Here is a 12,954-nt window from a genome sequence, read left to right as displayed (position 1 = left end):
AATAATTTTTCAAAACTATTTAAACACAGGAAAGACAGAAATCACGGAAAAAAATTTAGTGTATTTAAGATGACATATCTAAGCCCCTTTCGTTGTGTGGTTTGGGGCATGTTTTAAACATAGTAAATAATCAATGATAAATTGAATTTTTGGCCGTATTTTGACTTGAAAATGTTAAATTTACTGTCGACCTGGTTAGAAAGAAAGCATGCGCAAATGCACAAACACACCACAAACACACACTATCCACGTGCAACGCTGCTTTCTGCCTTTTGTCCACTAGGTGGCGCAAAGGTTGCAACAGCAGCTTTCCAGATTACAGCATCTGACATCACTACTTAACCTTCATTGTCTTTTGACTTTGACACTTTGCATCAGTTACACTTATGACCGATAAGAAATGGTTAAAAAAATAGCTTTAGGAGTACTTCCAAGGTCAGTTTTTGGTCAGTTTTGTTCCCATTTCTTTTCTCTGCTTTGATCTTTGGGCTTTAGTTGAATAGCTTTGCTGCATTTGTGCTGTAATTCATGTATGAGAACAAAACATTTGCATATTTTCATTCAGGAATAAAAAAGAAGGTTGTGTCCCTGATCCTGAAATAAAGGAAAATGAGCTCTTTACAATGTTTGAGACAGGCTTGCTGAAATGGAAATTGATTATGAAATGTAAATTGAGTGCAAAAGGAAGGGGTGAAATGGAAATTTAGGAAGGGTGTGGTGGAGACTGGTAGAGCAGATGAGTCCGTTTGGTTCCTCATTTATTTACAAGGAAACAAAGGCGCCCTGAGGTTCAAAGAACCATTCAACTTCTTGCACCAGCTGGAACACATGCTGTGAAGGCAACAAACTCCTGCGGTGCATGCAGCACACACGTGCTGTGAAGACGTCCTGTGTCCTGTGCATGCAGCACACACGTGCTGTGAAGACGTCCTGTGTCCTGTGCATGCAGCACACACGTGCTGTGAAGACGTCCTGTGTCCTGTGCATGCAGCACACACGTGCTGTGAAGACGTCCTGTGTCCTGTGCATGCAGCACACGTGCTGTGAAGACGTCCTGTGTCCTGTGCATGCAGCACACACGTGCTGTGAAGACGTCCTCTGTCCTGTGCATGCAGCACACACGTGCTGTGAAGACGTCCTGTGTCCTGTGCATGCAGCACACGTGCTGTGAAGACGTCCTCTGTCCTGTGCATGCAGCACACACGTGCTGTGAAGACGTCCTCTGTCCTGTGCATGCAGCACACACGTGCTGTGAAGACGTCCTGTGTCCTGTGCATGCAGCACACGTGCTGTGAAGACGTCCTGTGTCCTGTGCATGCAGCACACACGTGCTGTGAAGACGTCCTGTGTCCTGTGCATGCAGCACACATGCTGTGAAGACGTCCTGTGTCCTGTGCATGCAGCACACATGCTGTGAAGACGTCCTGTGTCCTGTGCATGCAGCACACATGCTGTGAAGACGTCCTGTGTCCTGTGCATGCAGCACACACATGCTGTGAAGGCGTCCTGTGTCCTGTGCATGCAGCACACATGCTGTGAAGGCGTCCTGTGTCCTGTGCATGCAGCACACATGCTGTGAAGACGTCCTGTGTGCGCGCCTCAGAGGCGGGCCTTCGGCTATATAAGATCAGAACTGTGTACGTTTAATAGAGATCTCTCCGCATGCTTCCGTGTGTGTATCCTGACCGACTGACTGGAATAAAACCATCTCCTACGCAGTAACTTAGATTCATTGTTTACTTCTCAAAACATTGCATAAGTGGATGTAATGCATGGGCTCATACAGGTTGTTGCTAAGTTACAAAGATCTTACATACTGATCTTCTTATGTTGCTATTTTTCCCAGAGGATACATGCGTCCCTTATGAGTCCCAGAAATATGGTTTTAAAATAGGAAAGGAACAGGCTGTAAATATACAAGCACTAGTCTATATTTGGTATATTTCTAATAGACCTTTAGAACAGTGCAACACATTTACGACTATGTCGGGAAGTGGCTGCTTTTGTCGCCACAGTGTCGACATCATGTCAGCTTTCACATGGCTACTCAGTGATACTCATCTTCTACACCTTCAGATAAGAACGGTGGTGTGGCCTGATGGCGAGAACACTGGTTATATCATCATGGAATAATAATAATAATAAAGACCTGGGTCATGTGTGTTGCTATCACAACACTAAAAAAGATGGAAAACAAAAGAAGCATCGTATGAATATCTTTTATAACCACGGTGGGGCTCATTTTACTGGAACAGGGCATAACACACACCTCTCTTAATGTTTACACAATATTCAATTTGAAAACTGTTAAACAAATTCCACAAATGAGACAAATTCATTACTTTATTTTTTTTTTTAGCTCAAGCATATCTTCCTTGACATTGGTGACTTGTGTAACATATTTGTGTCGGTCATTTTGTCCTCTGATGTGTATCTAATGGTCACATTCTTGTGTGTGTGTGTGTTATTGTTCTCGTTCTTGATGTATACTGAGGACCAACTTAGACATTCCACCTGCAAAGTGAGGACCTCTGAGGAAAACTGAAAACTTGGATTGGTCCTCACAACATTCAAAGACCTTTTTAGGGTTAATACTGAGGGTTGATACTATTGCTGTAAGGGTTGGACTGGTTTTATGTCAGTGGAAGTCCTCACAAAGATACAAATGTGTGTGTGTGTGTGTGTATGTGTGTATGTGTGTGTGTGTGTGTGTGAGAGAGAGAGATATATTGAGGACTATAATATGTATTTGACGAGCAAAGTGAGGACAGAATTATGGGAGAAATCCAGTCCAGAATCTGTTTAAGGGTTAAGACTTTTAAGGTGATAAAGGTGGGTTTGAAAGGTCAGGTCAAGCGTTGTGATTGTGATGCCAGGGTTAGATATGTCTTATGTATTCTGTGTGCAGATGTGTGTTAGTACCACCCACACAGAATGAGGCCATGAGGAATCTCATTGGCTCAATATTTCTTGTTCATTGAGTTCAAAGTGAAAAAAACACCACACCACTGAACACCACTAATTCCACCTCTGGCAGCTGATTGGTCGACAACAAAAGCAGGCTGACACACCCAAAGTGTCAGGCTGGTTAAGGTGAATACTTCAGGTGTTTCACTACATTCAAGTAAGTGTGCGAAAGTGTTCCTGTATGGGTGTTATAACCTGGTGTTCCATCATGAGTCTCAAAGGAAGGAAGTTCTCGCTGGACAATTCTGTGTGAGTACGCTTATTTTACTATTGCTCTCTAATTAAGGGTCATGGGGGGGTGTTATCTGTTATTATTGACTATTACTCAGTTGATGTGAGTCGGTGGTGTTGATGTTGTTGACAGGCTGAGAAGTTCCTGGTGTTACAAGGACAGAAAGGAATTTGATTTATTAAGAGCAGCACATTCAACTGCTGCTGATAGTTTGGGGGAGAACTTTCTTGCCTTTGGCACGTGCTCTGTGATGGACCTTAAACCAACTCAGACATGCAGCTGCTGCTCTCTGGACAGACTCACGGACTCCTCCCTGGGGGGCAGAAGAGGCAGCGGTAGGACCGGTGGCAAGTCCCGGAACAGTATGGACGAGAGTCAGATGGAGATCCACAGCTTGAACTCCAGCATGTTCCTCAGGTGAAGCGCAGAAGGATTGTGGGGTTCCAAACCGATGTGACTGACATGTAAAACTTGACCCTTTGACCCGTTTGTCCTCCAGCAAGGAGATTATCGCCGAAGAGAGCCTAGAGCACTCTGAAGGACTCCTAAAAAAGAACGTGAGTCCTCCTCAGTCATAAAGATGCTATAAATGAGCCTTAAATCATCATTTATTCTGTTTATTTCACGTTTGCCCAACAGAGCCTCCAAAAAAATAACAAAACCTTCCACAAACTCTTTCCGGAGGTCCCCGAGGACGAGACGGTGACTCACGGTGAGCCGATCTCAGCCGGGCAGCCCAGATCCCACCTTCCTTCCCTGCGTTTAACGTCCCCTGTGGTTGTCTGCAGCCTGCAGCTGTTCCCTGAACAGGGAGGTGTTGTACCACGGAAGGCTCTTCGTTTCGGAGAACTATCTGTGTTTCCACTCGTCGGTGCTGCTGAAGGACACGAAGGTAACGGACGCGTCTCCCGGCTTCACGGACGACGTCCAGCTCAGAAACCTGTCTCTGCACCCCTCCCACAGGTGATGATTCCCATGCCCAGCGTCAGGCAGGTGAAGAAACACTACTTATCCATGGTGTCAGTTCAGACCGCTGATGGAGAGAAGGTCAGAATCAGCACACACACACACACACACACACACACACACACACACACACACACACACACACACGTCCTCACATTTCATATCTTTTTGGGGAACTTTTCCCAGACATTATCCAGAGCCCGAACCTAAATCCAAATTCTAAACTCAACCTTAAAACCATCTCTTATCCCTCACGCGGTCTTTTAAAGTGGTCCAGCAAAATGCTTGCTAGTCGAGTGAGGATTGTGGGGCTCAGTGTGTATTAAATGTGAGGACACACACGCACCTGGTGAAGCTCTTTTTTTCTTTCAGTTCTTTTCAGTGTTGATTGTGCCGGTCTTTGCCTCACAGATGGTAAAGTCTTCAGGGGCGTATTTATTAAACGGGGATCTGAGAAAGGAGTAACTGGGGACGCGCTCATTAAATATTAAAGCCTCCTGAAGCAGATGTCCTCACACATCACTGCTTTCTGTTGAACTTCTTTTTTCTCCTTTCAGTACACTTTTGTGTCGCTGAGGCAGCGCGAGTTCACCTTTGAGCTCATCCAAACTCGCTGCTTGAACACGCAGGTGGGGAATACATCAGTGACCCCCCCCCATCCCCCGACCCAGAGAACATCAAGGTTCTAACTCGTGTCTCCGTGTTTGTATCAGGGGGAGAGCACCAACAGCAGCCCTCACGTGTCCTCGGCGGAGAACGAGCCCGATCAGATGGTAGGTCCTCCGCCGCGCGTCCATAAATCACGCCGGTTGAGCTGACGGCGCTCAGAACCCGGCCTGTGCTTCCGTGCGTGCAGGCCTCCGGGTGCTCCAGCTTGGAGGACAGCTTTGACCACGACGTGAGCCGGCAGGACAGCGTTCATCTGGAGGAGGACTTTCCCCACGCGTCGGAAGAGGGGGAGAAAACCGGTGGGTTCACGTTTTTGCTGCCTGTTTCCCAGTGCGCCGACTGACTGTTTGTGGCTTTTCAGGGCCGTCCAGGCAGAGCTCAGACGCCCAGAGCAGCCTCACGGACGCCGACGGCGGTAACAGATCGCAACCACTCCCTCACACACTGCTCTATATGTCCCACCTGATTGTTATTACTCCTTCCTCTGATTCAGCTCCATCATGGATTTGGGGGCTGATTGGGCAGCTTTCACCGTTCCGCCTTGACCTCCAGGATACCAGCCTGTTCTTCTACTTCAACATGCTGCTGTGAGTATCAGCAACCCTCACATCGCTTCTGTGCTCAGTGTTTATAATTTTCATGGCTTCTCGAAGTGAAAACTTCCCTAGAGCGCCATTTGCTTTAAAGCGTTACTCCCGCAGGCACTTTTTAGTTTGTTGACTTCCTGGAGTGGCTGCAAACCTTCAGCACAAAATGGCCAAGTCGTGGCTGCACCGTTTTTCCTGCTAATCAACCTGTGGGATCCACTTTGTTTGCCAATGAGGAATGTGTCAGATGATGAGCACGCAAGCGGATGCACATCACTGTGTGTTGGACACGTGTGGTCACGTGGAAATCATGAAGCCGAAGCCGATTCGCGCAGCCTCCGGGATGACTGCTGTGTGTTTCCAGGGTCGCGCTGCTTCTGCTGGTGTCCGGCTTCATCGGCCTGCGGATCATGGCGCTGCAGGAGCAGCTGGAATCACTGGGAGCTCTGGCCGAGCTGCATCTGCACCACAAAGAGTGAGTGGAAAACGCACAAGCGCTGGCGATGACGCGGACAGGAAGAAACCTGTGCGTACAGCTGCCGGGAACCCGCAACGTGAAATACAGCTCAAACCGGTTGGGTCGCCTCGTTTAAAAGAAAACCATCACGCAGATTAGACGAGATGTGAACAGAGTAGTCGTGCAGGTTAACCGCCGATGGAAGATAAGTGATGGCATTCCTGCGGAAACACTCCCGCGGCGGATGAACTCACAAAACTGTGTTGAAACAAAGTAAATTTCTCAGAGATGCCACAAAATGCAGCGTAGCAGTCGTGCTGACGTCATGCATGTGTTCAGGTCATTCATTCTGCCAACCTGTTTCTTTTCCTTACCCCCCCCTCCTTTTCATAGGTACCAGGAAACATAACACAGGACAAATCTGTCAACTGCTCATCATCTTTCGACACTCCTTTTCTACATTCTCTTTGATCCACTTGGTGCTCACCTTTCTGCAAAAAAAATCTTTAGGAATTTAAGAGATCTCATCAACCAATGACTTGTCGGGAAAAGGCCGTGCGTGGTGAGCGACACGACGACCGGCTGTGCTGGCAGTTTATCGGTTCATGCGCGCTCGCTGCGATGACAGGTCTGAACATCGACTTCTATCCCCTGGACTGAACTCATCCGAGCTCAGCTGCTGCCCTTAGCAACGTTTTTATTAATAATTGGTTAGAAAATAAATCAGACTGGGTGAGGTGATGGAATCTGATTTTACTTTGTCACGAGTAATAACTATAATCGACCAGCAGAGGGCAGTAACACCCACTAAACCACGAGGTGGAGTTTCACTAATGTCTTCTTCTATGGACCAATTTGTTTCTGTACAATTGAGAGAGGCTCTTTATGTAATCTGCTGCTTTGTTATGCTAAAAAAACAAAAAAGTATAAGAATGTTGACTTTATAGCATCTTCACACATTTAAAATATTGTCAACTATTAAAAAAATGTAATCGATTTTGTATTTTTGTACATAAGTGATCTTTTTTATTTTGTCGTCAATAAAAAGGTCAAGATTCAGTCCCATGAATTAAATTCATTACATCATAGTCTCAAAAAAAAGCAACATAAAATTACAAATCATATTACAAAGAATAGAATAGGTAAGTACAGTAACCATATAAACAGCCCGCTAATGTTGTCTATCCCCCACAGCCCACCTACCCACCGCTGACCCGGTCAAACTCTAGCACAAAAACTCATTACAATACGTCAGTTAGTATCAGCAATTTAAAAGAATAAAACAAACTAATGAACATCCCGTTTGCTTAAAAAGCGCTTCAATGTTCCGATGCCATGAGTTCACCTTGACCCTCACATAGAATAGATAATAGAGATAAAGTTTAACCCCATCACTTGCTTGGTAAAACACAATTGACATGCATACAGTTTTCACTGCTCGGTCCCCCGGCCCACCCCCGCCTCCCACCCACCCCGTCGATAAACATTCAGGGCCAGAGGATACAATATACCGTAGTGGTGCATCGATAAATCAGCGAGTTTCTTCTCGAATCGCGTGAATGAAAGGTGGATCCAGTGGTTTCCCTGATAACGTGACTTTTCCAGGAGGACCTGAGGCCGACTTCTACGTCCGGAGAGTTCTTTCCGATTCTTCGCGCGGCTCAGACATCCCTGGTTCAAGATGGTAAAAGATTCCCATCGTTTAAATACCAGACGCACACACACACGAAGCACAGATAGACAATGTAAAGGTTCCCTGTTGGAAGGGGCGACCGGGAGCCAGTGGCCTTCTGTCCACAGCTCCCAACTGGGCTCCAAAAATGGAGCGATCTGATCAGTGTTGGTACAACGACGTACATGTTCCCTTATAAAAACCCACCCCTGCGACTCTGATGGGTCTGAGCAGACACCCTGTGTAGACCTGAGAGGTGGTGCTGGAGCAGCCAAACGCCGACTTCCTGTTCTAGTTCCAGGTCTACACACAGGAGGTATTACTACTTATTCAAAGGTGTTGTTAGTATCCTTAATGCTGGCCTGTAGAAGACGAGTCAATAACAATGAAGACACACTCAAACGCACATTTTAAAACCCTTATTACACTTTGGATGCTTTGTACAATAGTGCTGAACTTAAGACCTGCTCTTGTCATGCTCGATCTGATATATATAAACGTGTAAATATACTGTCGAGTACAGTACGTGTATGAAACGCCGATGCCCGTGTATGTTGTGTGCGTGTGGTGGAACCTGCACCACACCGACAGTTTTGAGGCTCAGATATGGCGCGTCAGACGGGAAGCGTGCTGCCAACCATATGAGAGCTCCAGTACATTTCTGGGGCCACGAGGAACGGGCGTCCCGGTTCTGTAGCGCCGACACAGGTTTCTATGACAACCCATGGCCCTGCACTACTTCAAATGGTTTAATTACATTACAAGACGAAAACGTAAAAACAAATGTGCTCGGTTTAAATGAGGGGACGTGACTAAGCCCTGGTGACAAGTGCAACAGGAAAACACTCACGTGAGATGTTAACTAATCCATATTACACTAATCTCAGATGAGGTCAAAATCTACCAGATTAAAACCAACATTTATTGTTATTTTACCGACCCGAGCAGCTGCTCTCGCTGCTAAAAAATGATCGCTAGACAGTAAAAACTGAGTTTTCTCGCTAAAATAGAAGAGACAAATGCTACAGATCCATCCACACCCTTGTCGGCCAGCCTCCCCCAGCTGCTAAAAGATACACCTGCGGCAAACTCCTCCATTTTTTTGAGTGTAAGGATCTCAGGAGAGCTCATCAAACATGGTAAGTTTTCCCTACAAAACCTGGTTAATTCTCAGACTTAATGAAGCGAAGCTGTACCTTAAACGTCGCGCGTGGCTAATTCTGTTTAGGGGAAATCCCTCCGCTGACAACCCTCCCCCCCAGTAGCCGTTCGAATTAAGGCTGAAGGAATTTCCACATGAACAGAGATATTCTCAGTGCGGCCCGATGTGATTTCATACTCCATTACTGGCTATACGAGGAAAGGATGAGCTGGGAACCAGTAACAGAAATCAAAACACTCCTGCAACAGTGCGTAAAAGAATAAACAGACAATATTCCGGACTAGTCCTCGTGAACCCACCGGTTCTGTCTGACACAAGAAAAATGACCCCCCCCCACCTAAACCGCACAGGTAATATAGGTTAGTGTTAGCGGGACGCCAACGTTGGAAATGCCCTGGCAGTCACATGTTTGTCTAATAATACGTAAACTTGGAAGGGGAAGGTGGGGGGGGGCGTTTGTCCATTAGTGATACGACTGGCCGAGCTGTGGAGGTATTCTTCATACGCACGCGCCCAGAGAAACAGTAACATCAATATTGATAAGCCTCTTAACATGCAGCTCTCCATGTCATCAGGATGTCCTTCATTTCCTTTATCAGTGGCTCGCTCACGCGCACGCACACACACACACACACACACACGCACACGCGCGCGCACGGTATTTGTGCGCCACTCACCAGACATTCGCCAACATGTCACACTAAAAAGATGTGTGTGCCTTTTTGGACCGAGCACCTCTTAAATCATGTGACCGACTTCAGAGCAGATTTTCTGTAGTTGCTGATGTATAAAAAGATGTATCTTCAGATTGTGATCCTTGTGTCTACAGTCCCGCGATGCGCCGGGCCGCAAGTGCACGCGGCTCCGCGCGTATTAAAAACCTATCTCGATTGAAAACATAGCGTTTGCTGGACCATTGTTGTAGTGTACACATTCTCACACACACACAAAAACCCATGTCATTCGCGCCGGGAGCATGCCCTCACACCCTCGCTCGGTCTTCCATACATACACGCGCGAGCGGCGGCGTTCGCGGGGAGGCTGCGGTTGGTTCTCAGGCGTGCTGCGTGGCCAGGTCCTGGTTGATGAAGCGCCGTAGCCTCTCCAGGTACTGACTGTAAAGCTCGATGTCATTGTGGCCGGCGCCTTCCACCCAGAGGGGCTCCACGGCTTTGGGGCAGCGCTCGAACAGGGCGAGGCCGTGAGAGAAGTCGATGACCTCGTCTTCTGTACCGTGAATGATGAGCACTGGAGACGGGATTTTTGACACCTTCTCTATGCTGAAAGAAAATGCGGAAAGAGGCTCAGATTTGAGGATATTTAGCTTTTAAAACACTGCTCTGTGAAGGCAGCCGTACTTGGGAAAGGCGTCAAAGCAGTAGGTTTTCTTGGTGTCGGGGAAGGCCACCCTCATGCCAGAGGTGAGGGGGGAGTGGAGGACCACAGCAGCGCACTCAAACCGCGATGCCAGATCCACTGTGGGCACTGTGCCGATACTCTGCCCGTACAGGATGATGTTCTCAGGGCTGATGCCGTACCTGCAACGACAAGTCCCTTTAAAACTGGCTTTGCTGTGAGTTTCAGGTACGCCAAACACACGTTGGGGCCGGTCCAATTCCGTCGAAAAGGGGGACAGACGGTTCATTTCTGCTTACCGGGAGCGCAGGGCGTGCCAGGCTGCATCGATATCGGCGTAAAGGTTCTTCTCAGAAGGCTTGCCAGTGCTTACGCCGTAGCCTGAGTAATCGTAGGAGAAGATGTTGCAGTTGATGCGGGTACCTAAGCCGATGTAGAAGCTGCTCATCTGGCCCAGGTCGACTGCATTACCGTGGGAAAACAAGACCGTGAACCTGGAAGACGAAGAGGAGACAAGATACAAGTGAGGAAGCAGCCGAGAGCTAAGTGGGAACACTACTGATGCGAGAGGCTTCGAGTTAAAATGATTTGGTTTAGGAACTTAGAACACTATGATACCAACAATACCTAAAGCTTTGCTTGCCCTCAGGTGCTTTTGGATATCAGCCATTGAAAGCATTAGCAGAGCTCGTTAAGCCCAAAGCTATTAAGTGTTTCCACCGCAGATGTTAACCCAAATTAACAGGATTCTTCCGGAAGCTTTGGTGGTTCCATTTCCACTTTATTCCAGTCCTGTCCTTGGGAAGCCATTGACATTTTCCTAAAACATCTCTTTCCCCCTGAATACACACTTGCTTTCTTATGTCAGTGTGTGTGTGCAGTTGTTTCTCATGAAAATGAGACGAGCGTTGCCTGACAAAAGCCAGCGGGCAGTAATAACGTAAATTTAAAACAAGATATGAGACCCGACGACGGGCATCAGGTAAACTGGATCAATCGGTAATGTTTAACGTTGACACATCGGATCCTGAGCAGAAACGATCTGCTCCATTAGACGTACAGGCAAAACAAAGGTGTGCAGGATGGACGTCTGGGGGAAAGGGGCGTTTGCCTCACCTGGCGTTTGGTGCGCAGCGAATGTACATGCAGCAGACTCGGTTTCCTCTGTTCGACCGGGTCAGGAACACATCCATCATATCCAGTTCTCTCTGTGAGTACTGGAACTCTGCTCTTTCTGTGAGGTGAAGCTTCCATCTCGCCTCGTTCCCAGTGCTGCTGCTGCCTCCGCCGCCACTTCCTCCTCCACCACCACCGCCGCCGCCGCCACCACCTCCCCCTCCCCCTCCACCTGCGCCTCCTCCTGCTCCGCCACCGCTCCCCCCCTGCTCTGTCGGTTCCACCGCTGGTGCTGAGCCTCGAGCGCAGTCCCGGGGCTCCGAGAGAAGGCACAGCAGCCCCAGAACTGGATCCAGAAGTGGTTCCAGCTCCAGAACCCGAATCTGGGTCAGGGAGGAGGGCATAGGTGGGCTCTGGAGGGAGGAAAGCTAGTTTGGCTGCAATGCGGCTGGGGCATGGGGGACAGCAGAAGAGGCAGCATAGCTCTCGTATCGACAGGCCATTCATTTTCTGCAACATGAGAAGCAAAGGTTGAGAGAAACTTTATTTCACAGCAGTGTCTGCGGAATAATCCCACCTCCAAATAACAACACCCATCCCTGACATTACGCTCAAGACCCTAGGACCAATCCTCTTATAGGTCACCACTTTAAAGGGGATTTCATAAAGTAAAACCGCCATGGCAAATGCATCAATCTGCTCCATACAAACCGATTCTACAGCGGTAACATACCTGGATTCAGAATTCCCTGGGTTGTGAAACGAACTGGCACTGTGTGGTGCCGAGGTTTCCTGGATTAGTCACTTAGCCAGCTGAAAAATCAAATTAAAAGGAAGTTTTTAAGAGATTGGGAAAATGAACATGGCAACATAAACACCATATGGCCACAGGCCACGTGACGAAGCTGTGCGATCATATTAGATCACCCAATAATAAATGAGGAGTCCACATGCTACTGAGAAGCTTTCGAAAATATATTGGTTAAATCACACACAGAAAGGGATCAAATGATACCTATTGCAATATATTATACAAATGATTAAATAAAAACCAGGCATATATGCGCCCAAAGCTGACCCATTCACTATATTACGCTGGGATTAGTGTACTTTTGGTGTGCGATAACGGACACTGGTCATTGATTACTACACCCTAACGCCGCAAAGATACGACCGACCAGTTAATATGCTAATTGTAGCTACATGGATAACAACGATGATAACCTCTAAGAGTAGCCCGAGATATGGGATTTCCACAATATTCTGACAGCGCCTGGGTAAAGCGGGGAACGCATATCAAGCGACACAATAATATCATAATATGACACAAAACAATGAGTACAAAATGCTATAAAGCCGTCAAATCATTATCAATTATTGCTAGCAAGCAGCTAGCGGCGGGGGGCTAGCACGGTAGTCGCAAAGATAGCTAGCTACTTACCGATAGGTTAGCAGGCAGGCTGGTGTGCCCGCAATATTTACACAGAAGCAGCACACGACTCCGAAATCCCTGCTTGTATCTTGACATGGATGGTTTCCCCCAGGTGTACTCAGGGGCTAGCTAGTGCAAATTCATGGCAATTTGACTTTTTCTACCTCTGTCCATCCATGCTACTGACCGACTAAACCCGGAAGTGACGTCACGGGCGCTTCCATTTCAAAACTTTATTATAACGTGTCTTAATATAATTTATTATATCTTCGCCACACATATATTCAGAACCCTGTAAACAAGCCACGTTTTCAGAGCATAAATTAGTAAAAAATAAA

At 47.3% G+C, this 12,954-nt stretch overlaps 2 protein-coding genes across 3 annotated transcripts; one reads left to right on the top strand and one right to left on the bottom strand.

Annotated features, from left to right (window-relative positions):
- Positions 1 to 3,051: 3,051 nt before the first annotated feature.
- LOC101075994 (GRAM domain-containing protein 2B-like) lies at positions 3,052 to 6,935 on the top strand. Of its 2 annotated transcripts, none has more exons than XM_011616459.2 (13): positions 3,052 to 3,216; positions 3,332 to 3,616; positions 3,699 to 3,756; positions 3,839 to 3,911; positions 3,988 to 4,091; positions 4,163 to 4,246; positions 4,723 to 4,794; positions 4,879 to 4,938; positions 5,022 to 5,133; positions 5,196 to 5,249; positions 5,328 to 5,421; positions 5,786 to 5,896; positions 6,272 to 6,935. In XM_011616459.2, exons 1-13 carry the CDS (start codon positions 3,149 to 3,151, stop codon positions 6,285 to 6,287), a joined length of 1,191 nt encoding a protein of 396 aa, XP_011614761.2. In that variant the 5' UTR covers positions 3,052 to 3,148; the 3' UTR covers positions 6,288 to 6,935. The 2 variants fall into 2 exon arrangements, with proteins under 2 accessions (XP_011614761.2, XP_003975681.3); XM_003975632.3 differs by having other exon boundaries at positions 3,058 to 3,216; positions 3,497 to 3,616.
- On the bottom strand, positions 6,903 to 12,829 carry abhd17aa (abhydrolase domain containing 17A, depalmitoylase a). Its single transcript, XM_029831132.1, has 7 exons — positions 12,626 to 12,829; positions 11,918 to 11,997; positions 11,469 to 11,694; positions 11,185 to 11,431; positions 10,368 to 10,562; positions 10,071 to 10,250; positions 6,903 to 9,992 (listed from the first exon to the last, which is right to left on the bottom strand). Exons 3-7 carry the CDS (start codon positions 11,689 to 11,691, stop codon positions 9,767 to 9,769), a joined length of 1,071 nt encoding a protein of 356 aa, XP_029686992.1. The 5' UTR covers positions 11,692 to 11,694; positions 11,918 to 11,997; positions 12,626 to 12,829; the 3' UTR covers positions 6,903 to 9,766.
- Between the last annotated feature and the right edge of the window lie 125 nt (positions 12,830 to 12,954).

This window comes from Takifugu rubripes, chromosome 22 (genome assembly GCF_901000725.2).
Source record: "Takifugu rubripes chromosome 22, fTakRub1.2, whole genome shotgun sequence".
Lineage (NCBI taxonomy): Eukaryota > Metazoa > Chordata > Actinopteri > Tetraodontiformes > Tetraodontidae > Takifugu > Takifugu rubripes.
The sequence above is the reverse complement of the archived record's forward strand: the minus strand, read 5'-3'. Positions and strand labels throughout refer to the sequence as shown.

Bases quoted from the DNA above. Each gene is read 5' to 3' on its own strand.
- abhd17aa (XM_029831132.1), bottom strand. From the start codon at position 11,691: ATGAATGGCCTGTCGATACGAGAGCTATGCTGCCTCTTCTGCTGTCCC. The intron at 10,251-10,367 runs GTAAGCAGAAAT...TTGTCGTTGCAG, and splicing joins TGGCACGCCCTGCGCTCCCG to GTACGGCATCAGCCCTGAGA. The intron at 9,993-10,070 runs GTACGGCTGCCT...ATTTTCTTTCAG, and splicing joins TGCTTTGACGCCTTTCCCAA to CATAGAGAAGGTGTCAAAAA.
- LOC101075994 (XM_011616459.2), top strand. From the start codon at position 3,149: ATGGGTGTTATAACCTGGTGTTCCATCATGAGTCTCAAAGGAAGGAAG. The intron at 3,617-3,698 runs GTGAAGCGCAGA...TTTGTCCTCCAG, and splicing joins AACTCCAGCATGTTCCTCAG to CAAGGAGATTATCGCCGAAG. The intron at 4,092-4,162 runs GTAACGGACGCG...CCCCTCCCACAG, and splicing joins TGCTGCTGAAGGACACGAAG to GTGATGATTCCCATGCCCAG.